The 24122-nt window shown below is 34.2% G+C and overlaps 1 protein-coding gene and 1 long non-coding RNA gene across 5 annotated transcripts; one reads left to right on the top strand and one right to left on the bottom strand.

Annotated features, from left to right (window-relative positions):
- Positions 1–1596: 1596 nt before the first annotated feature.
- On the top strand, positions 1597–23747 carry slc9a3.2 (solute carrier family 9 member A3, tandem duplicate 2). 2 transcript variants are annotated; one of them, XM_073858455.1, is made up of 16 exons: positions 1597–1867; positions 15275–15577; positions 15668–15820; positions 15905–15991; positions 16281–16458; positions 16630–16850; positions 17229–17431; positions 18367–18456; positions 19060–19130; positions 19225–19354; positions 19716–19879; positions 20027–20144; positions 20264–20437; positions 20610–20661; positions 21270–21347; positions 22451–23747. In XM_073858455.1, exons 1-16 carry the CDS (start codon positions 1597–1599, stop codon positions 22717–22719), a joined length of 2562 nt encoding a protein of 853 aa, XP_073714556.1. In that variant the 3' UTR covers positions 22720–23747. The 2 variants fall into 2 exon arrangements, with proteins under 2 accessions (XP_073714556.1, XP_073714558.1); XM_073858457.1 differs by lacking the exon at positions 21270–21347.
- Positions 1804–20163, bottom strand: LOC129455721 (uncharacterized). Of its 3 annotated transcripts, XR_008648473.2 has the most exons (5): positions 19956–20163; positions 16636–16860; positions 12880–12929; positions 6410–6639; positions 1804–1927 (listed from the first exon to the last, which is right to left on the bottom strand). It is a non-coding gene; the product is annotated as an uncharacterized lncRNA (long non-coding RNA). The 3 variants fall into 3 exon arrangements; XR_008648472.2 differs by lacking the exon at positions 1804–1927 and having other exon boundaries at positions 6208–6639; positions 19961–20163; XR_008648471.2 differs by lacking the exon at positions 1804–1927 and having other exon boundaries at positions 6208–6639.
- Positions 23748–24122: the final 375 nt, after the last annotated feature.

The following is a 24122-nucleotide window of genomic DNA, read 5'->3' on the forward strand; positions in this document are numbered from 1 at the left end:
CAAACGTTTAACTTTAGAGGGGCTGGAAAATTAGCATATTTTCAAAAAAAGTGGAATGTCCCTTTAATCCAATGCTCAATGAGCAAGAGGAAACGATCTCTAAATTGTTGCTACTATTCAGTTATGACATAAAATAGAGAATATGGAGACTTCTGCTTGCTGGCAGCCAATAATTTACTAGATTTAAATGCAGGTTATTTACTGGCAACAGCTTGTAAAAAACATTAACAAGTCTTTATCTTTACAGAATAAAACTAAAATAACATCCTCATGCACAGCATTCTGTGAACCAAAATCTAAAGGAAAAAAGAATGCTTTGCATGAGGATGTTATTTTATAGTTTTATTCTGTAAATATAAAAACTTGTTAATGTTTAATGTTCATTGTTGCCAGTAAATAACACAAATTTAAATCTACAGTAAGTGACTGGCAAACAGCTTAATAACAACATTTTTATCCATTACATGACCTTTATTCATTCATAAAACCAATACTATTCATAAGGAACTGTATGTGATGGGAACAATCTGTGTCATAATGTTAGCAGAGCATTTCAGGAACAGTTTTTTAAATTTGACTTTCTGATAACAAAGTCCTATAAATACAAATTCATGTGGGTTATAAAGGTCCTACAGTACCCATGAACTTCTCCTCAGCGGTGGGTGACCAGGATGTATTTCATACAAATGACCGGAAGATTGTGATCTTTGAAAAGCAATGGTAATGTTTCAAATTCAGAGGTCTGTGTCTTGATCTGATCTTGCTGTAATAAAGTCAGCTTTAAAGGCTTAGATCATATCAGCTTTAACTGCGTTACTTAGGGCAAAAAGAACTTAATGTATAAACTATTATCACACATATTTTAACTGAATAATTCCTGTAATGCCTCCTGAAAAAACATTTTCGACATAAAACATCATCCTACATAATGTAAAGAACAATCTGTGAAAATTAAACTTTGATTTCTTTAATATTGACTGACCAAGGTCATGTTAAAGATTCAAATCAGTCATTAAAATCAAACTTTGTTGCTTCAAATCTCAGAATTAGATTATGAGACATTAGGCTGGATTTCACAGATGTGGTATTTTAAAATGTTAAAAATTAAGACTTTTTATTATTTGACTTAATTTCAGGACATTTGTGGTCAATTGAAACTTTCCATACATGCACATTTTACATCACATCTGATAATTTAAAAGAACATTGAATAATCTCTCTCCTGAATCATGTGCACAAACCCTGTGACCCACGACATGCACCAAGGTGTTAAAACCCACCCCTTTCGCCACAAGAAATTGTCCTTCAAAATGCTTCAGGATGAGTCCCACACAAATACGTCCACACCTGTGAGAAACATCAGGGAGGGGCCAAATGCTAACTCAAAAGAGAATTTATATTTTGTTAGAGGAGGGACAATTAAACTGTGGAGGGAATGGACATATACATGTCAGAGTCAATCTCATACTGACAGAGGAACAGTTAGGGGGGACAGACAGACAGCATTTCGGGATTCCAGATTGACAATGTAATTGCAGAATCGGAGAGAATTCATAAATCCAAATAGAAATACTGCCAACAAAGTCTTTGCCTAATATGGCCTTTCTACGGAAGTCTGCACTTGTCTTAATATTATTAGTTGTTTTTAGTACACCATTTAGAGCTTTAACAACAGAGGGACATGAAGACACTTACACGTTATCCAAAAATTCAGCAGCGAATACTGGATCCACAACCAACACGTCCAGTGCTGGAAATGCATCTACAGGCATCACAACTTTACCTATTGTCATCTGGAAGTGGCACCACGTAGAAACTCCATACCTGGTTGCTCTCTGGATATTGACCTGTTGGCTCTGTAAATTGGGTAAGCAGTTGTGACTTATTCATCATGTTGTAGATGCTGGAAAGCTGTAGAGGTCAATAACTGTTAAAAAAAGTTGCAGAGGTCGATATTTACTTTGTCACAACTTGGATTTTGTATAAAGATAAAAATCTGTAGTTTTAAGGCAAATTATTTATTGACACTGGTATACCCGTCATCCATTTAATACACCAGGAAAATTTACATTCAAAATACAATGACATTATTATTAAAGTGCAGCAGTGACTAAATCTGACAGCTCATTGTCCAATGGGAAAGGATACCGGATATTTTCAATATTAAGTTACAGACATAGACTGAGTTCCTGTCTGTACTTAAAGCCTGTACAATGAGTTATTGAAGAACATCACAGTCAACCTTGTTTTCTTTTAAATCAAATGATTAAAAAGATCCATACACCTTGTCAGAAAAAAAGGAACAATCGGTATCTTTTCTGTCGCTAGGGTGGTCCCCTTAAAGGGATAGTTCACCTTAAAATGAAAATTCTGTCATCATTTACTCATCCTCATGTTTTTCTAAACCTGTATGAATTTATTTTTTTCTGATGAACACAAAAGAAGATATTTTGAGAAAAGATGGTAAACACACAGCAGTAAGTGATCATTGACTTCCATAGTAGGGAAAAAATATTTTGGAAGTATTGTGATAAATGATGAAGACAATATTTTGATAAATGATGGTAAGCACACAGTTGACGGTACACATTAAATTCGATCATATTTTTTATTCCTACTATGGAAGTCAATGGACACTATATGCTGTATGTTTACCATCATTTCTCAAAATATCATCTTTTGTGTTCATTAGAAAAAAGAAATTCATACAGGTTTAGAATAACACGAGGACAACAATTAAAGGTTCATTTTTGTACCTTTATGGGTACACAACACATGGAAATGTTGCACCTTTTTGGGGTACAATATGATTCCCTATGGACCTATTGTTTACCTTATAAGGAACAAATTTGGACCAGTTAAATTTTTTGAGATTTAAAGGGATAGTTCACCCAAAAATTAAAATTCTGTCATCACTTACTTATTCTCATGTTATAACAAACCTGTTGTAAACAAACCGTTTGTGGACCCCATTTACTACCATAATAAATGTATTCTTTTTTCCTACTATGGAAGTAAATGGGGTCCACGAACGGTTTGGTTGCAGACATTCGTCAAAATATCTTCATCAGAACAAAGACATTTATACAGGTTTGTAACAACATGAGAGTGAGTAAATGATTACAGAATTTTCATTTTTTGGGTGACCGTCCCTTTAAATTTATGTTATTTAATGGCAATAGTTTGTTCAAAGGTAAATGAACACTAAACATTTACATGTCTTTATCTTTACAGAACAAAACCAAAACAACAGCCCCGTGCAAAGCATCCTGGGAAACAAAGGAAAAAACTGAAAAGGTTGATGAGGGTTTCTGATTCCCAGAATGCTTTGCATGAGGCTGTTATTTTATAGTTTTATTTTGTAAATAAAAAGACTTAATGTTCATTTACTATGAACAAACTGTTCGCAGTAAATAACATACATTTAAATCTACAGTAAGTTACTGGCAAATAGCTGCATTACTACAGCAATTTTTTATAGTATACAAAAAACCTCAGCGATAAAAACAAATGTACAGTTTTGTACCTTTTTTCTGACAGTGTATAGACGGTTTCATCAGACGCACGTGCGAAGACGTAATTACGTGTCAGGTCGGAACTTTACTTCTGGTTTTAATGGTCAGGGGTGCGTTTTCCAAAAGCATCGTTAGCCAACGAACATCGTAAGTTCCATCGTTACTAACATCGTTTAATGATTTGGTGTTTCCCGAAACCATCGTTCAAATGAACATTCGCAAACTCCATCGCTAACTTGTGTCGTTGGAACGACAGCTCTTCACCTGTCGTTAGAAGCATCGTTCCTTGTTATTATAATATGTAGACTTACGTTGATCATGCTTTTGAACAAAATAAACAAAAAAACATGTAGTACACTCTATATCCATCATTCTAAATATATTTTTTTTACGTCTTTAAATTTGTAAACAGAATGAAAGCGCTGCATTTGAAAACGGCGCATGTGCGCAGACCTAGGAGTTTTAAGACCCTGGAGAATCCCTAGGAGTGACGTAAGAGGGAACTTGCGCGTGAATTAAAAATCTTGAAAATAAACAACAGATAACTAAATCACGATAACAAAATCCGCCTTCCAATGCAATATATGTTTTTTACAGCAATAATCTGACATTAAATCGATTTGCACAGATTAATTAGTACTTCAGTACTTTAGTACTTCAGCAACGGGTTAAGTCGTTGTTTGGGAAACGCACCCCTGACTAGTTGCTAAACTGAACTGTTGAACAAATACCTCGTCAAAAATCCCAAAAAATCCTAGGTAATCTACGTGTTGTTTATTTTGCTTGTTATATAAATAAACTACTTTAATAGCACTTTGTTGTTATTTATTCATAGCAGAGTTTACCGGAAGTTACACGTTGACCACGAAAGCTGCTTGTTTATGTTGTTACTGCTGAAACCATCTAAGCTCTAATAAACAGTCAGAAAAAATGGTCCCTTGCTGTCACTGGCGTGGTACTTTCAAAAAGTACACATTTGCACGTAAAGAGTCCATATTAGTTCCTCAAAGCTTCATATTGATTCCAAATGTACACACATCTTTACCTAAATGATACATATTAGGACCTGACCCAAAGGGTACTGCCCCAATGACAGATTGGAACGATTTTTGACCATTTTCTTCTGATAGTATAGCATTTTGCATGTTAAAGATGACTGATATGCATGCATAAACATAGCAAAATATATTAACAAACAAGGCTTAGATTTAGCCAAGATGTAAGTTTTAGTGATATAATGGCATTTAAGTAGAAAAAAAAAAATTACTGGTGTGCATCTTGAGACAAAACAATGGTGCAGATATATTGGTACACTCAGAAAAAAGATACATGAAGGCACAAAAGTTGTCACTGGGGTGGTACCTTTTCAAAAATAACACTTTTTTACCTAAAAAGTACATATTGGTACCTCTAGACTGGTACTTCAAAAATACACATCTCTACCTAAACGCTATTAGAACTTTTTAAAAAGGTACCACCCCAGCAACAAAAGGTCCTTTTTTCTAAGAGTATATGACAGTGCAAATTATTCTCAAACATGCTTAAGCCTTGTCTGTGAAACCATGCTTATAGATTTTTCTCTGTTGGGTTAATGTATAAATAATATTTTCAGATAATTTCCTCTATCGAATATAAAGAACAAAGAACTGAGTGTATGTAAATGGTTCATTTTAAGAGAGAAAAAATGACCTTTTGACCCAAGTCTACATAGCTCAAAGATACAATACATGTATTCAAAGAGGCATAGCATTTCTTGCTATGAAAATGTCACAATGTTTGCTTTTCTTAATCCTTTTTTTGTTCTCATCAAAAAGAAATATGAGCAATAAAATTCTGTCTGGTCCACATCAAGGTAGATTTGCTAAAAGTCATCTCCACCCTGCAGTTTCAATATTTATATCTGCCACCTAGTGGCTTCACAGATATACTGCATTCTAGATTATCACAACTGATGCCTCACACTGCAAATAAAAATGCAGCATGAAGTTAAAACAACTTGGTTTTGCACGTCAATTGAATCTACTATTTTAAGTTTTGACTTGGGATAAGTTGACATAATAAAACCAAGTTGAAATTGTAGTAACACTTTACTTGAAGGGGTGTGCATGACCCATGTCATGAACATGAAGGAGATTTTATTCACGTTTATGACAACTGTCATTAAGTGTCATGTGTATTAAGTTATTTTAATGCAAAGATGACATTGTTTGTTATGACAACTTGATATTACCAAGACAACATACCCACTTTTTACCAGTGATACAAATTAAATTTGTCATTAAAATGTCATTAAGTGTTAATTTGTTAAAGTAACATAAAAATATACAGTACTGTGAAAAAGTCTTAGGCCACCATGCCACAGTTAGATTAGTTGTTTTTGCAATGTTATAGTGATCATATATAATTGTTTTTCAGTCTCTTTAACAGAATACATTCAGAAAATGTGTATGTAGTATTAAAAACTGTATAAAAATGTAAACTGATGTGTCAAGTTTTTAACTCCCCTTCCACTTGAGCAAAAGCAGGAAACTGCAGGATCTCTTAAACCTAAATAAAATTTAATCCCCATTTCTAATTTTAAAGAAATTAGTCTTTTTACTTCATTCTGCTCAAAACGTTCAAGATGTGTTTAGTGCCAAGAGAGGTCACACTAAACACCGGCGATGCCTAAAGAAGACATTTAGTTTTTTTTAACATATTTCCTGTATTTTCTGTTTGCATCTTAACAAAATAGATTAAGAAATAAATATGGTTGGACAATAAAACTTCTAAAACAACAAGTCTGGTGGTGGTGACCTAAGACTAACACAATACTGTATGTTGATTTGACATCATTTTACAGTGTGTTATAATATTTGATATATGTTTTTTTTTTGTGGAAAATTACTTTTTACCTGGTAGCTGGAAACTTGAACCAGGCAACCAATGTGGCATTAAGAGTGCAGAGTTGTCCACTGAATGGGTGTTAGATCAGGTTTAGCAGTAGGCGTAGTTGGGATTAAAAGATTAAGGTGGATGATCTCTGACAGATGGGTTTGGGGATTTAGCCGGCGTGTGGGACTCAGTCATAGGATCTGTCGAAGGGCGGATGGATGTTTGGGTATAGCAGGCAATCTGATGGCACCTAAAAAATAAAATGTACAGTACAGAACACTGTTAAAAGTGAAAAAAAAATTAGAATTTCACTTTAGTGATGTTTTAGTGATGAGTCAAGTTTATATGTCTGACAGGCTGAAATAATTTAAGAAGTCACCTTAAGCAGTGGTTCTCAAACTTTTTCGGCGTGTGGCCCCCTTGTGCACGGTGCATCCCTTCGTGGCCCTCCCAAGAAAAATGTATGATATAAAACATACTAAAACTTAAAATTTTAATTAAACAAAAGATAATAAATGATACAATGTTTTGCTGTTTGTTAGTCTGATGTTTAACTACACAGAATATATGGTAAATTAATGTATTTTATAAAATTTTATAAAACTGGGGCCCCCTAGCACAATCTCGTGGCCCCCAGTTTGAGAACTACTGACCTAAAGTATTCGATTTTCAACTTATAACTGTAAAAAAATTAGCATGAAGTTAAAACAACTTGGTTTTGCAAGTCAATTGAACCTATAAGTTTTGTCTTAAGTTGACATAACTTATAAAAACAAGAAACTGAAACTTTATTTAACAAAAAATATGTGTTGATTTGACATCATTTTTTACACAGTCAGAAATAAAGGTTTAAAACTGTACCTTTTCTGTCACTGGATTGGTACGTTCAAATGTTCATTTTTGTACCTTTATGGGTATGCAATACATTTAGGGGTACAATATTATACCATAAGGACCTATTGTGTACCTTTAAGGACCAATTTTGTATAAGTTAAATGTTAGGGCTACAAAACATTCAACTGTACCTCTAAAGGTAAACAATGCGTACAGTAATGGAACAACATTGTATTCTGTGGAGGTATACAAACGTTAAGGTACCACCCCAGCGACAGAAAATGTACAGTTTTAAACCTTTATTTTCTGACAGCTGTTATAAAAAGAAAGTATTTTTGCCTGTTTCCTAAACACATCTTTGTCACTACTGTATATGATATCTGAAATTCTGTAATACATCTCAGGTTAAATCTAGTTTGCCTTGTTTATGCCATCATACTATTTGAAACCAAAGCTGATGACTTTTATTTGCACTGAAAACATTATGCTGTATATGTTATGTTTAAGGTAAATGAAACAAATGTGGCAGGGCAATATTTATGTTTGCTATGATAGCTGTATAGTACAGTCGTTTATGTTTCGTGTCAATGTGACCTGAAGTTTATGTTCCAGTTTTGTTTGTACAAAGATCCTGCGTACATAAGCTCATTGATAGTCTGTTAATCGCCTGTTGGCAAGAATTAAATGCTGATTTAGTTCCAGAACATGAACTATAACGTCATATCGGTGAAAATGTCAGAACAGGGACATTATACTCTTTGCTTTCAAAGAATTGGCAGTATTGAAACAATACCTTACTGCTAGTTAATAATGTACTACATTAAATAATTAATGACCCCCATGCATCTTTGACTTTCCTCAAAGGCATAGCGAAGCTGAATCCTGAGACTTACATGAACTTATTTGACACCAGAAGGTGTCGTACACTTTCAAACAGCTTGTTGAGACAAAAAAGTGACTCAATTTGGTCAGTCCAGTACATTTACATTTATTATTTAGCAGACTATATTATCCAAATAAAGTTATAACCATAGTACAGAAGTGCATGAAGATCAATCGCTTCAAACCAAAAATGTAGTGTTGCATTTTAAGCCAATATAGTATTTATATAGCATTTTAATTTAACCGGAGATAATTAAGCCTCAAGTAAGCCCTAGTTAAGGATATTTAGGTAGTTTTATAAATGTGCCTCAGAAAAAAACATGGCACCAATATATTTTAAGATTTGTCAGTGCAAGTTATTTCCTGTAAAGACACCTTAAACATGCATAGTACATTTATTCATTTGGCAGACGCATTTATCCAAAACGACTTAAAGTCCATTACATTTTATATGTATTTTTTAAATGCTGTTCACTTTATTTAAAAAATAATCATTTTGATTGAACTGATGTTTGTGTTTCTCTTTCAAACATTTAAATAGTAACTTTTGGCGTAACTTAATGTTTTTATTTTGAAAAAACATGATTCAGTCAAATAGCTCAAAAATTCCAATACATCCTTGTCCAGTTTACTTAATTTAAACATGTTAATTCAATATGATTTATTTTTAATTTAGGCAGGAAATTACCAGTTTCCAATAAGAGTAAATGTAGAAATGAATGCTATTTTATGCACATTTTATCAAGATGAAATAAGGAGGAGACATATTAATGTTAACTTAAAACTTTTGCACTTAAATTATAATCATTTTGACTTTGATTTTTTATCCTGAATTAGATTTTTATTTTGAAGTTTCTGTAACTAATATATATATATTACAAGGCTCTCTGGAATGCTTGATTCCGATCGGTCAGTTGAGACATTTGCAGGTTCGTTCTTTTCAAATAATAACTGCTCCAAAGTAATAACGCATAGCCGGTACTACTTGTATGTTTAAAATCCCTCTGCGCCAACAAAGATTACCGTTTGATGCCATCTTGTGACAAACACTGGACAACCACAGTTAACAATGGAAAATTTTGACATTAATTTTAACATGTACGGTAAAAACAAAAAGTTTGAACTCCCCAATAAAGACGAAAAATGAAAATTGAACTACGAAGAACAAACAACGACAAGACACAAAGAGCTTACTGAGACTGAACTTGACAAAATAGAGCATGACAGCTACGAAGCCATCACACAAAAAAATACAGAATATGCAATAAAACTTCTCAAAGACTCCAATGGAGACAGACAAGTATGAAGTAGAGGATCTTAATAAGGTATTACAATCATTTTATGCATCTGTGCAAAGTGCGAATGGTCAGACTTATTCAATAGCCAGCTATATGGCCATCAGGACTGGCATTGCCAGATATTTAAAAAAGTTTGATATCCTGAAAAGTCCAACTCCAGCAATGCAGTTTTTAAATCTACAATTAAAGACATTCGTAAAGCTGGCAAAGACATTAGTCATCATTATCCACCAATCTCACCAGCAGACATGCATCTAATACGAAACTCCGATGTTGTTTCGCGGAAGGATAAAAATGTTAATTTAAAACAAATATGACAATAAAATGTTTCAAATTCACATTTATGTCCAGTTTTTTCCTTATGTGGCAAGTAGCCGTGTAATAAGCGGTATAATGTACAGGTAGCCTGTAGTTATCCGCTTTGCGTCGGGTCCTGATCACACTGTCACACTGTCGGGGCCTATTTCGCGATAACTATATATACACACACACACACAATATAAAGTTGAATTAGCTTAAGTTATTTCAAATTTATTTTTATAAGGTATAGCAACTTATCACTAGTCAAGATAAACAATTTAAGTTTAAATTACTTGCACATTTAAGTTCATTATATTTAAACATAATTAAAATATAAGTGCAAATTTGTGACATTGGAATTTTAATTTCAAAACTACAATTCATTTCAAATTTCTTGACTAGTACACTTCAAGAAAGATTGTGTTATGTAACACATTATGTGTTATTTTAAGACATTGTGTGTCATTTCGTGTTGATTTTGTGTTTAAATAAATAAAAGGGACAACACAAGATGTGTTAAACAAGACAAAGTGTGTTGTTCCAAAAATAACACAGAGATGTGTCAAGTTAAGGACATTACATTAACACATAAGGAGTGTAAGGAGTTGCTATAAAATATAAAATAAAGTTGAAATAAAGCTAATTTAACTTTATTTTTTAATTTACAGCAACTCAAAAAAAAAAAAAAACTAAATTCAAGTTGATAAAATTTTGATAGATTTTTTTACAGCAACAAGTCCTACTTTCTATGTCCACCTGTAGGTCTTTGGGATTAAAACTATTGGAGACCCCTATTGTAATCCTGTCCTTGAAGCCCTTGCAACCAGTTCATAACTTTAGACACAGCAGCAGTTCAATGTTTCTAATGCACACTTTCTATCACAGGGACAGCATACGTACATGCATTGACACTTGTATTTTGTTGGTTTTCCATATAAACTTGTAAATTGCATTACGGCTTATTGTTGTTAAAATTACAGTTAACTACACCAAACTCTGTAAACGGGACAGGCGTCGCAGACAGCATTTATATTTGTTAAATCATTTTAGCTCGGTTAAAACATAAATTCAAGGTCACCCGGAGCATAAAGGATGTAATTGTCCCCCTGAAGCTCTAAACTTCCTGAATATTTTTTAACAGCCGGTGTAGTTACACGTCCACACACGAGAGAGGTCAAACAGGTGTACTAAACAATATACTAAGTTAATCCTGTTCTGTTTGTTAAGCATTACATCTGCTGTTGCTCAATGGCGCGGTTGGCAAGATTCAAACTATTCAATGCTTTAAATCAAAATATTCAGCAAAAATCTAAAAGTACTTTAATTGTTGGTTGGCTAAACAATTGCAAGGTTTAAACATGAGACTTCTCAATAGGCCGTGATAGCGTGCCAAGGATCAAGGAAATAATCCCATTACATAATATTAGTTATATACTGAGAATACATTGCAAAGTTTAGGAATTGTGGGCACTCAAAAGTACAGCACAATCTCACTGAGATAAAAGCTTGACAAGATCTGACAGAGGTGGGGTTATAAAATACTGAATGAATGAAAACAGCTTGCAATCCAATGGGATTTAATGACGTCTGTGATTTATGTTTCCTAGAAAGCAACAAGACTAAACAAAAGCAATGGGCGTATTATATTTCCATACTATCCAGAAAATACCACAAATTACTCTCATTATATTCAGAAGAGATCTCAGCTTTTACAAACACTGTAAGCCCAGGTAACTCGCTGCCCTAAAAATGTCAATTTTAACTTGTTATACAAACAGGTAACTTATAAATCTATACTTAAGACTTAAATGTTTCATGAATGTAAAATGTCTTGTTTCAGTAATATACACTTGTTAGATTAACAAAACATTTCCTGTTCGGCCAGTTAACAATGTAAAAAACGTTATTATTTTACACGTCTTATTTTAACACAGTTTTATAAAACTTAATGTAATGTGGAGAAAGAGGACAAGATAAAAAGACAACATACAGCAAAACAACACTCATATAAAAGTAGCAGTTAAAGAGCACCTATTGTCCGATTCACGTTTTTACATTTCCTTTGGTGTGTAAGTGTGTATTAGTACATGCTAGAAAAGGTAGAAACCCCAAAGTAATCGATGACACGAGTTATCGTCTCCAACGTAAATCTCTTTTCTTGGACTACAACAAACACACGAATAGGCAACAGTTTACTTCCTAAAGACCGACATTATCATAATTCCTTCCCATTCGGACTCACATCCTGTAAGTTAGCAACCGAATCTTTCAAACATGGTAAGGAGCGTCACATATCCAGCTGATGTCAGAGGTGTTCAGGCCAATCACAACATACAGATTAGCTGGCCAATCAGTGACACAGAGCTTTTCAAATCTGTGCATTTCAGGAAGAGAGTGAAATCTTAGTATGTACGGTATGTGGAAAATAATGTGTTTTTTTAACCATAAACCACGCAAACACATTGTATTACACGTTGTTTTTTAATGAAATAGGTCATCTTTAATGTATGCATGCTGCAATGCATGATGTGTAAAAATGGCAAATCCAGAGAAATTAAAGGTGTAGCAGAGGATTTTCTTGAATTTTAGAAAAGAACCGCCTTCTCCACTTTTTAAAAAATGCAACTGCACAACACTCCTGATTGACAACTAGGAGGACCAATAGTCTTGTTGATCCACCTGGAAAAAGAAAATCCTCCGCAATACCTTTAAGATAATAAGATAATAAACATAATTCATGCATAACCCTAAAAACTTAATTAGGTAATGATGGAAATTTTACAGGGTTTAGGTTAAGTATACGTATTTATTTGGGCTAAAACAAAATGATGGTCAACAGGGAACTTGAACATAAGGCTGGTTTGTCAAATATGGACCTGAAAATTACCTTATAGAAAATGTCCATATTTGTCCCAACCATTCGTTAAAGACAACCCAGCATTTTTTGAGACAAAGTTGATACTTAAATGTAACATATACAGTAACTGAAAACCTTAGGTCTCATTAACCTTTAAAAGAAAAATGCACAAGCAGTGAGCAATTTTCTCTAGGATCAACTCAAAGAGTGCAAACAACAACTCACCAAAACAAGTTAAGCTGCACTGCCGGACTGGTCCAAGAAATAGGAAATATCTCAAAGGAAATATATTCAGTGTCACATACCCAGGTTAACTTACCCCTAAACATTGAGCAGGATATGTCCTCCATCCGCCTCTAAATGCCTGTTCTGTCAAACAAAATAAGACATCATTCAGAGAGTTTAATTTTTAGCTCATTTTAAGTCACTGATCTCAAATAAATCACAAAGTTCTAGTGAACATAAAGTTGTTTGTTTCAATATTTTATTGTTGGTTTCACCAAGTGAAGATATCTGTGGGAAACAGTGACGGCCGGTGACTTATTTTTATAAGGCCGCACGATGCGAAGCTCGTCGTAACGTGTATTTAACCCGTTATGTGTGTAACTCGGCATGTCAAAATATGTGTTTGGCGCATCATGTGAACTTATGTGCATCATGTGTTTTGTCAAAATATGTGTCTGCTGCACATGCGTCAAAAGGGTTTATGATAAAAAAGACACTTGCGTTTGCCAGATACTCGCTTACTCTCATATGTAATCAGTGCAGCAGGCACGTATTTTGACAAGACGAATAATGCATATGGTACACTTGACGCAACAAACACATATTTTGATGTTCTTTAACTTCTGTTTGTTAAAAATGTGTGTAAAAAAGTGCTTTTAGAGTACAAACCTTTTCTTGCATATTAGCTAATTTTTTTTTGATAATACACTGATCATGTAGGCCAGTGTTTCCCAACCCTGGTCCTCGGGCACCCCCTCCCAGAAAGTTTTAGATGTCTCCTTATTTAACACACCTGATTTAACTCATCAGCTTGTTAGGGAAACATGTTTAACATTTTGGAAGGAGGCTGATGAGTCAAATCAGGTGTTTTAAATAAGGAGACATCTAAAACTTTCTGGAAGGGGGGGCCCGAGGACCAGGATTGGGAAACACTGATGTAGGCTATTCATTTACAGTTATTAAAAGCCTGCTAATTTTACTTCCATGACTGAAAGAAAACAAATTTTAAAGGTTTTAATTAAAAAAATTTTTTGAATACAAATGAAAACAACGCAATTTTTAACATCAATCTTAAACTGGGGGGTGTTCTTCCTCTATATAGATTTTTTAGTTTACAAATTCCACCATCTAAATAGGGAATCAGCATGGTGCGAGCGCAACTGGCTTTTAAAGGGGATTAGAGATGGGACCCTCATTGGTTTATTGCACGTTATGCCCAAAAAACACCAATTACTCATTATGAAAATAGGAACAACCCTTTTAGACTGCGTGTTTGTTGCACAAACCATTTGCATGCCCTTAAAATAGCACAAGTGGATTCAGACACGTCTGTTTAGACTGTGCTTCAGACCAGTGTTTCCCAATCCTGTTCCTCGAGGCCCCCCTCCCAGAAAGTTTTAGATGTCTCCTTATTTAACACACCTGATTTAACTCATCAGCTTGTTAGGGAGACATGTTTACCATTTTGGAAGGAGGTTAATAAGTTGAATCAGGTGTTTTAAATAAGGAGACATCTAAAATTTCCTGGGAGGGGGCCTCGAGGACCAGGATTGGGAAGCACTGCTTTAGACAATGCATTTAGATCGTTAAAATAGGGCCCATATTTTGAATTTGCGCCCCTCGGAAGAGAAGTCACCGGCCGCCACTGGTGGGAAAGCTAAATTACAACGAGATTTCAAGTTTTACCAAGATAGCAATGAAAGCGAATGGAGATTTAGCATATTTAGAATATTATCCAATTCTGTTATATTTCTCCAAAGAAGCAGACAACAATTTTAAACTGTGCTAAAATCTGAAATATGTGAAATCTATTAAAGACTTTAGGCTATAGACATTGATTTCAATCTTTGACATGGCCTTACTCAGTCAATATAAAAGATATCAATATTATATTTACACAGAAGGATATTTATATTATGAAGATTCAAAAATGATTAAAAAGTAACAAAAATGACTTTACACAGTAAAAAAGTGAAAAGTTGGTTCAACTAAAAAAATATGTCAATTAGTAACACCAATTTTTTTTATTTTATTCAACTTACACTTTTCACCTTTTTTTAAAGTTAATCCAACTTTTCACTTTTTACAGTTTAGCTGGGTTTTCATAGACTGGCTGATGTACAGTACTCATAGGTTTCTCATCAAATTCTTCCACACTGTAAAATGTGAAAAGTTGGATCACTTCAAAGTATTGCTTTAATTGGTTAAACTTAAAAAATATTCTGTTTTTCCAATTTTTTAAGTGTTACCAATTGAAGTAATATTTTAACTTTCAAAATCTTCACACTGCCACATTTTCTTACTGCAATAACTGCATATCAACAAGTGTTTCAGCTATACTTAGGCATTTTTATAGATAAGCTTGAGATAATGTGGAAAATTGGAATAAAAATGAAATGAAATGGCATAATGAATCCATTTAACCAGAAATTTGTGTGAACCAACAGAAAAGAATCCAAAATGTTTCCTATATTTATATTTTTCTCCAGTGACTCAACTGAACCACAACTTCACTAAAATCATCCCAGAGAGTGGTCTGCTCATCATGCTCGGATTCGTTTTGGGAGGAATGGTATGGGGAGCGGACAAGGCCCAAACTTTCAAACTGGCACCTATCAACTTCTTCTACTACCTGCTGCCGCAGATCGTCCTGGATGCGAGTTACTGCATGCCAAACAAACATTTCTTTGGCAACCTGGGTGCCATTTTGCTCCACGCTGTTATCGGAACGTGCTGGAATGCCGGTACAGTGGGAATCGCGCTGTGGGGCTGCTACGAAGGGGGCGCCATGGGTAAATCCTAGTTTTGCTTATAGGTCAGGTATGTATTATTCAGATAATGCATGAACATTTAATTAATTTTACAATGTCGTTGGCTCTCAGGGACCTTGAACATCGGCTGCCTTCAGTTTTTGTTGTTTGGTGCTCTGTTGTCGGCTGTTGACCCTGTGGCTGTCATCGCTGTGTTTGAAGAGGTGCATGTGAACGAAGTGCTCTACATCCTCGTGTTTGGAGAGTCGCTGCTGAATGATGGAGTCACAGTGGTAAGAATGTTGGCCAATTATTTTTGCCAAGTCATTTCTGAGAACGAGTCTGTGAAAATGTCTCTTGTTTTCTACATCACAGTGGTGCTTTATAATGTGTTTGATGCCTTTGTGTCTCTGGGAGGCCCGAAGATCGATGCGGCGGAGATCATCAAGGGCATAAGTATGAAGACTCCGACTCATTCACTTAAACATATGAGGCCAAAAAATCTGAGACCACTTGTGAAAAGTCTCCTGTTTGAAAGACTCGATCTAAATTGTAAATGGTAGAGCATTGCATTAGGAACACAAAGGTCATGGGTTTGATTCCCAGTCGACTGTTGAAATGCATACAGTGCATTGAGGAAACATCTTGTCTTGTACAAAGGATGTTAATGTTAAAATGTTTACATTTGACTAGTAAAATATTCAATGTGGCCTTGCTGTTCAGTCAATGGACATTTTTCTTCTAGTTTCGTTTGTTGTGGTGGCATTTGGAGGTTCGTTCATCGGTGTCATATTTGCAATTCTGACATCCATATTGACAAGGATTACCCATAAAGTCCAGGTGATTGAAGCTGGTTTCATCATCGTCATTGGTTACCTGTCGTACCTGACGGCTGAGATGATGTCGCTCTCTGCGATCCTTTCGTAAGACCTTCTTAATTATCTTGCTTTCAGTTTTATTCAATTGTTTTGCAATCTTCACATACTGTTATTAAGGTCATAATTTGGAGAAGTAAAAGACCGCAAACAATTCTTAACGTTTTAGAAGAAATGAACAGACAGTGTGGCCAAAATATGGTTTTGTGTGTGTGATAGGATTACCTTTTGTGGGGTCTGCTGTCAGAAGTACATCAACGCCAACATGGATGAGAAATCGGTGTCAACGTTACGTTACGCCCTGAAGGTGATGGCCAACGGCTCGGAGACCATGATCTTCGTATTCCTGGGAGTTTCGGCCATTGATGTAAACATCTGGGTTTGGAACACGGGCTTCATCCTTCTCACCATCCTCTTCATCATTGTATTCAGGATCACGGGTGAGTCAGACTGCAAAAGACATTAAAGATGTATTTGTATAACACCTATGATATTTTACTTATGGAGCGGTTTAGTTATGAGGATGACAATTGATTCATAAAAATGTGTAGTTACTTGTTTTACACAACATGAATTACGCACACTCACCTCAAATGTGAATTGTGAAACTGCTTTAAAAATGTATTTCCAAGTTTTCCAATGAAGTACATTTCCTTCGTTAGGTTGTTAGTTGAATTAAGTGCAACTGAGCGCAATTGAAATTGTACATAACAAATATCATTAATTCTCTTTTAAGTTTTAGGACTACAAACTGAACAGCTATTTATATTATGCAAACCATTGTGTTCATTCCTAAAATGTTATTCTGCTTTCTGCAGGTGTTTTCTTCCTGAACTGGATCTTAAACCAGACTAGATTAATTCCTATCAGCCTCACAGATCAGTTTGTGATGGGCTACGGTGGTCTGCGAGGCGCTGTGGCGTACGGATTGGCTGCCGGTTTGGATGAGAAAAAGATCCCAGAGAAGAATCTGATGTTGAGTACCACGCTCATCGTGGTGTATTTCACTGTCGTTCTTCAGGTGTGGACCTCACCCATCCACTAACAAATAACCACAATGGTTTAGTTGAATATGCATGCACACTACCGGTCAAAAGTTTTGAAACACTTGACTGAAATGTTAACTATGATCTTAAAAATCATTTACTCTGAAGGTTAAATGCTTGAAATTACTTTTGTAAACAAAAAAACATACCTGTGCCAAACAGATTAATTTCGGTTATTTACAATTTTTTTTTAAATATTGTTTTTCGAAATAGATGACTATTAGATGAATATTAAAGGAAACGCAACCAATGAGAGTCCAGATTAAGTGTGAACTCCTAATTTCTAGGCAAAGGGTGACTGCACTTTAGAATGATAAAAATAGTTAACAGAGTTTTAATTTATTTTGGATGCTTTTAGTCACCAACATAATTCCCACAGTTACATTTATGTTATGCCATAGTGTGGATGAGTTTATGATTAATCTGTAATGTGGAAAAAAGTATAAATAAAGATTAATTAAGCGTTCCAAAACTTTTCACCGGTAGTGTACGTCTATTCCACCTACCTGATTAGGGCTGCGTAGCGATTAATCGCAACTAATCGTTTGCAGAATAAAGTTTTTTTTTGTTGCATTATGTATGTGTGTGTGTATTGTGTATAATAATTATGTATATGTAAATACACAAACATGCATGTATAATCTAAGAAAAAAATATGTATATATTATGTATTCATATTTATATTAATTATATATTAATATATTAATATATAATTGTATATACACATTTAAATATTTTTTAAATATATACATGCATGGTTGTGTGTGTATTTATATATACAAAATTATTATACACATATATACACAAATATATGCTGTAAGCAAAAAACTTTTATTTTGTAAATGATTAGTTGCGATTAATCTTTATGCAGCCCTACACCTGGTATTCACTGTGTCTGCTTTTCTTGTAGGGAATCACCATGAAACCACTGGTTCAATGGCTGAATGTTAAAAGGGCAACTCTGTCTGACCTGACACTCAATGGAAAGACGGCCAACAGGGTAACTATCAGTCATGACTATTATTTTGAGAATCATGAACATTAATATAATGTATGCATTCGCCAGATGCACTTGCATGTGCATTCAAGCTATACATTTTATCAGCATGCCTGTTCTCTGGGTATAAAGCCTTGGACTTGGACAGTTCTGCCAACTGATCTACAGGAATGTTCTGAATATAATTAAAGTCATTTCAGAGAATTGTTTCTAAACACATTATAAATGTATTGCTAAAACACATTACAAAGAATGTGAACTACGTAGTACTGAAACTGTTATTTTCCACATTTCTGTGTTCATGATTATTTGGGCGGTGCTAAAGCGGTGCCTCGATGATGCACTGAAGCCACCGAGCCTGGCCCCGCCCCTAACACAATTGCGAGCATCCATTCAAGTTGTAGCTGTATGTGAAAGGTAAAGAGAGATAGCAGGTTTCCCACAAGGGGGTGTGGTTTCAACACAGACAACGGACACACCCCCAGAGTTTTAATCATTCAAATTTTGCTGGGTGGTTTTAACCACATTTTACTGTGGTGTGACAAACATTTAATATCTGATTTTATACAGACTTTAATGTATCATCATATCTCTCTCTCTCTATAGGTATTTGAGCACACAGTAACAGCAATGGAAGACATCTGCGGACGAATGGGAGACAACTGGTGGACCAGACAGTGAGCATTATACTGCTTCAAAGAGAAAACAATATAAATAACATAAATAAACAAATGTAAATGTGTACAATCAAATCGTTTTTTACTTTCTTAGTTGGAATCACTTTGATAAAAAATACCTCTGCTGGTTACTAATGAAGAAAGATGCCAGAAAGATCAATGATAAAATTTTAGCCGCCTTCCACACACTCAATGTGGAGGACGCCAAAAATTACGTCATAGAGGTGAGCAAAAGTTACTGTTGTCAAGTTAAAACTGCTTGCATGAAGTCACAGACTTACAGACTTAAAAATGCTGGGTTATTTTCAACCCAGCGTTCTGTCAAATATAAAGGGCGTTAATTTAACCCTGCAGGGGTTTGTCCCTTTTTGATCCAATAAAGGGTTTAAAATAATCCAGCATTTATTTGAGTCTGAATTGTTTTGAAATGTTTTCTGAAATTTGGTTTTATATACTGATCTAATGACACATACTTTACTCCTATATTGTACATTACTGTTATGTTTTTCATTTGCATTTGCAAATACAACTACAAATACAACAGTACAGTGAATGCTCTGAAGCATATTGTTTTTTTACATTTAGAATGAAAGCAAAGGCTCTTTGGGTTTCATTCGAAATTATGACACAGCCAATGTAGACTTCAAGAAGAAGCTCGATTTAGACTATGCGGACTTCATGCCTGACATCATGGCTGACATGTCGGATTACGACTTTAACATTGACAACGTTCCTGTGAACTCTATGGTGTAAGTAGCCAACCAGATATGTCGCTATGTAACCTGAGGGTAAATCAGTTATGGGGTTAAACAAAAATCCACTTACCTTACCTTTGCATATGTTGATAAATGCGTCATGTATGTAGGATTAAAGTTCTTGGGTTTTTGTTCAATCAGAAAGCACCCGGTTCCCTCTGTATCCCTGGACATCCACGAACAGGATAGGATGAATATAAATGAAGATCTCAATGCCCATCATGTACTAGATGAGCATCTCTACAAGAGCAGGAGATTTGTAAGAACATCCACACAGCATGCTTTGCTTTCCCATGAATAATAAAATAAAAAACACACTACGTTATTCCAGTGGACCAACTTCACAGTCTTTCATCCATTTATCCTCTTTCCGAACAGAACCGCCCCACTTATAGCCGCAATAACTATAACTCCAATGAGAATCCGGATGAATTGCAGGAGATCTTCCAGAGGACCATGAGAAACCGACTCGAGTCCTTCAAAGCTGCAAAGAGGAGCGTCAACCCTGCCAAAAAAATCCCTAAACATTTAAAGAAGGATTCACCACTGAAGGTATTAAATCTGCACATCCTCAAGTGTAACTTTAGTTTAAAGGGTGTATTTTCCTCTCATCTTTTTTAGTTGTTCAATGAGCTATAAAAACACATCAGCAATTCAAAAATGACATTATTAAATAAAATACATTATATTATAGTATTAAACTATACATCATTTGTATTTTCAGCCAAATAATAAGCCTGCAGACCCATCCAGAACCCATCCATACGGAGACGAAGGTAACATATTTGATTAAAATTGCATAGAATTAACTACAGTATTTTCCGGACTATAAGTTGCACTTTTTTCATAGTTTGGCTGGTCCTGCGACTTAAAGTCAGGTGCGACTTATATGTCAAAATTAATTCATACTGACTAACATGAACCAAAGGAGAACATTACCGTCTACAGCCATGAGAGGGCGCTATGTGTTGCTCCTGTAGCCTACCCCTGAAAAAAACTGTTAACTGAAACATTAACTTAAAGACAATCGAGAAAGACTTAACAGACAAAATGCTCCCCAAAAGAATAATAATTTTCTAAATAAATGCGACTTCAAGTACAGTGCGACCTATATATGTTTTTTCCTCTTCATGACGCATTTTTGACTGATGCGACTGGAGTGACTTATGTCCGGAAAATACTGGGATGTTTAACCAATGGTTGAGTAAATACAGAAACAAGCGGTGGGTTATAATTAAACCTTGATTGTTGTTAGCCAATCAGGGCTTAAAACAACCCATCACTGGTTTGTTTATAAACCAACGGTTGTTTCTGTTCAGTATTTTTGGGGTGTAGTAGTTATGTTTAAAGTCCAAATTAATATATTTTTGTTTGGTCCGGTCAGATTTTGAGTTTTCTGCAGACAGTGCGTCTAGCAGTGAATTCGCTGCAAATTTCTCCAAAAGGACAAACACATCTGGAGGTATGCATACATGATGATATCAACATACTGTATTTAGTACACTAAAATATTATTATCCAACAACCTAAAAATGCTGTGTTATTTTTAACCCAGCGTTGGGTCAGAAAGGGACAAACCCAGTCGTTGGGTTAAATATGTTTGTTTTACCCAACAATGGGTTAAACAACCCAGCATATGTTGAATACAACCAAACTGGTTGGCACCTTTTTGACTGTACACTGGGTTGAAAATTACCCAGCTTTTAGTGTCATTTTTTATGCATTTATTTAGCTGTTAACAGAATTAATTTAACCAAAATTGACATTGTTGTACAAATATGACATTATACAGTTCACCCAAAATTCTGTCATTATTTACTCACCCTTGATGCAGATGTGCATAAATGTCTTTGTTCTGCTGAAAACATAATATATATAAAACACCATTGACTTCCATAGTATTTTTCTTTCTTTCCTACTATGGAAGTCAATGGTATATTTACAAATATATAAATAATATATAATATAAATAATATATATATATTATATAATTATATAATAATATATAATTATTATGTATATATAAATACACACACATATTCATGTATGTATTTAAGAAACATTTACATGTGTATATATATTTATTTATATTTTTATACATTCCATATTATATTGAATAAAAAAATGATATATAAATAAAACATTTCTTTTATATATATATATATATGTATGTATATATATATATATATATATATATATATATATATATATATATATATATATATATATATATATATATATATATATATATATATATATATATATATATATATATATGTGTATGTGTGTTTAAATATACATTATATATATATATATATAAAAGAAATGTTTTATTTATATATCATTTTTTTATTCAATATAATATATATATATAAATCTCATACAAAATAAAAGTCATCATTTATTTTATTTTATATATATATAAACCAATAAAAGCATACAACTATTTATGTTCAAAGTTGACCATGTGTCTTGGCTTTAGAAGATTTTATGGTGTATTTTAGTCATACAGACCTACAGCGTTTTCTTTAATTTCAACATCATACTTACCGTGTATCTCTGCAGCTGGTATAGATAATCCTGGATACATCGATGAGACAGACAGCTGTCCTCCCATGAGAACCCCACCGTGGCAAAGACAAACGGGGTCCAGCATGAATGTGGCCCCTTCCCAGAGGGCCCAAGGACGACTGCCCTGGACGCCCACCAACCTTAGACGTCTAGCACCAATGAGAATGAGTAACCGCTCCACAGACTCATTCATGATGGCTGACACGTATGAGGAGCCACCTGATGAAAAAGAGGAACAGCCTGGAACAAATACCAAATTATAATCTCATATATTTTCATCAGCCAATATTATATATTATATTATGAGCACAGGGATTGTGGAATGAGTTGGATTCAAATCTTATTCATTGTGACAATATCTTATATATACACACATACAGCATTGAAGGGTTTCTTTGCAAAATTTCCAAGTTGCTTTCTTTATACAATAAAAGTGAATGGTGACCACGACTGTAAATGATTCCCATTTTCATGGTATGGATAAAGGGTCACCATTTCCTTTTGTGTTCTAGCGGAGGTCCTATAAATTTGTAAAAGTAAATGTGTGTAGAATGTGTTTATCTTCTCTGAATTGTTTTGTCTGCTCATAAAAAAAACATTGAAACAAAGTAGTCATGAAAGTATGTAAGAAGTTACTGAATGTTAAAGAGCAGACAGCTCTTTATAAATCCACCATGTGGTGAAAACTGTAATGGCACTTTAAGGAAGACACACTGGAAAACTGCATGAAAATACCAGTCTGTGTTTCCTCCAACATTTAGTCCAACAGACAAAGCAGTAGATTCAGGGATGCATTTCATACTAGATATATTTTTTTGTCTTTACAAACTGACTGCCAATTCAGAACTGAGATTTCTGCAGTAGTCTATATATTGGGTCTGCATAATTTGACCTTGTGCAATTGGGTCAACTGCATATTTATCCTATTTATTATATGTAATAATTCCTCGGGCACTCCTATCACTGATATGATGAAGGCTATTTATCATAATGTACTCTGACTAACCTTTCCTGTAATCTAACAATGATTACTGATTTGTTTTACTAAAAGTCATAATTTAAAAACTTTGTAATGTACTGTAGGTCATTTAAAACACTTTATTTAAACTATAAAAACTTTCAAGTCTTTGATTAATAATTATTTAACAGTGTGTAAATAAATAAAATTATGTGTAAGGAGTAATAAAATGTTTAATGTTGCAAGTAAAACTGTGCCACGACGATGCATGCAGTGTGTAAATTCTGTGTCAGACAAGATCTAACTCCTAAAAATAAAGGTTCACAAAAGGTTCATACAGGCTTGTTCTTTAAACAACTTTTAACATTCACAGACATTTTTAACTTTGCACAAAAGTGAAAAAGGAACAAAAAAATCACACAAAATTGTTCACATACAAAACATCATTTTTGACATGAATTGTGAAGAGAACTAAAAAGTGAATTTTTTAAAAACTTTTTTTAAACTTACATTTTCTCACTTTAAGTGTGGTAAAAAATGTAGGTGCTCCCAGTTAAAGTAATTTTTAAAGATTTTTCACCTTAAAATTTTCACTTAAAGTGAGAAAATTGAGGTTAATAAAACTTAAGTATGTTAAGTGTTACTAATTGAAGTAAAAGTAGATCCAACTTTCACTTTTTACAGTGTACAATAAAATGTGCTGATAAG

This window comes from Misgurnus anguillicaudatus, chromosome 20 (assembly GCF_027580225.2).
Source record: "Misgurnus anguillicaudatus chromosome 20, ASM2758022v2, whole genome shotgun sequence".
Lineage (NCBI taxonomy): Eukaryota > Metazoa > Chordata > Actinopteri > Cypriniformes > Cobitidae > Misgurnus > Misgurnus anguillicaudatus.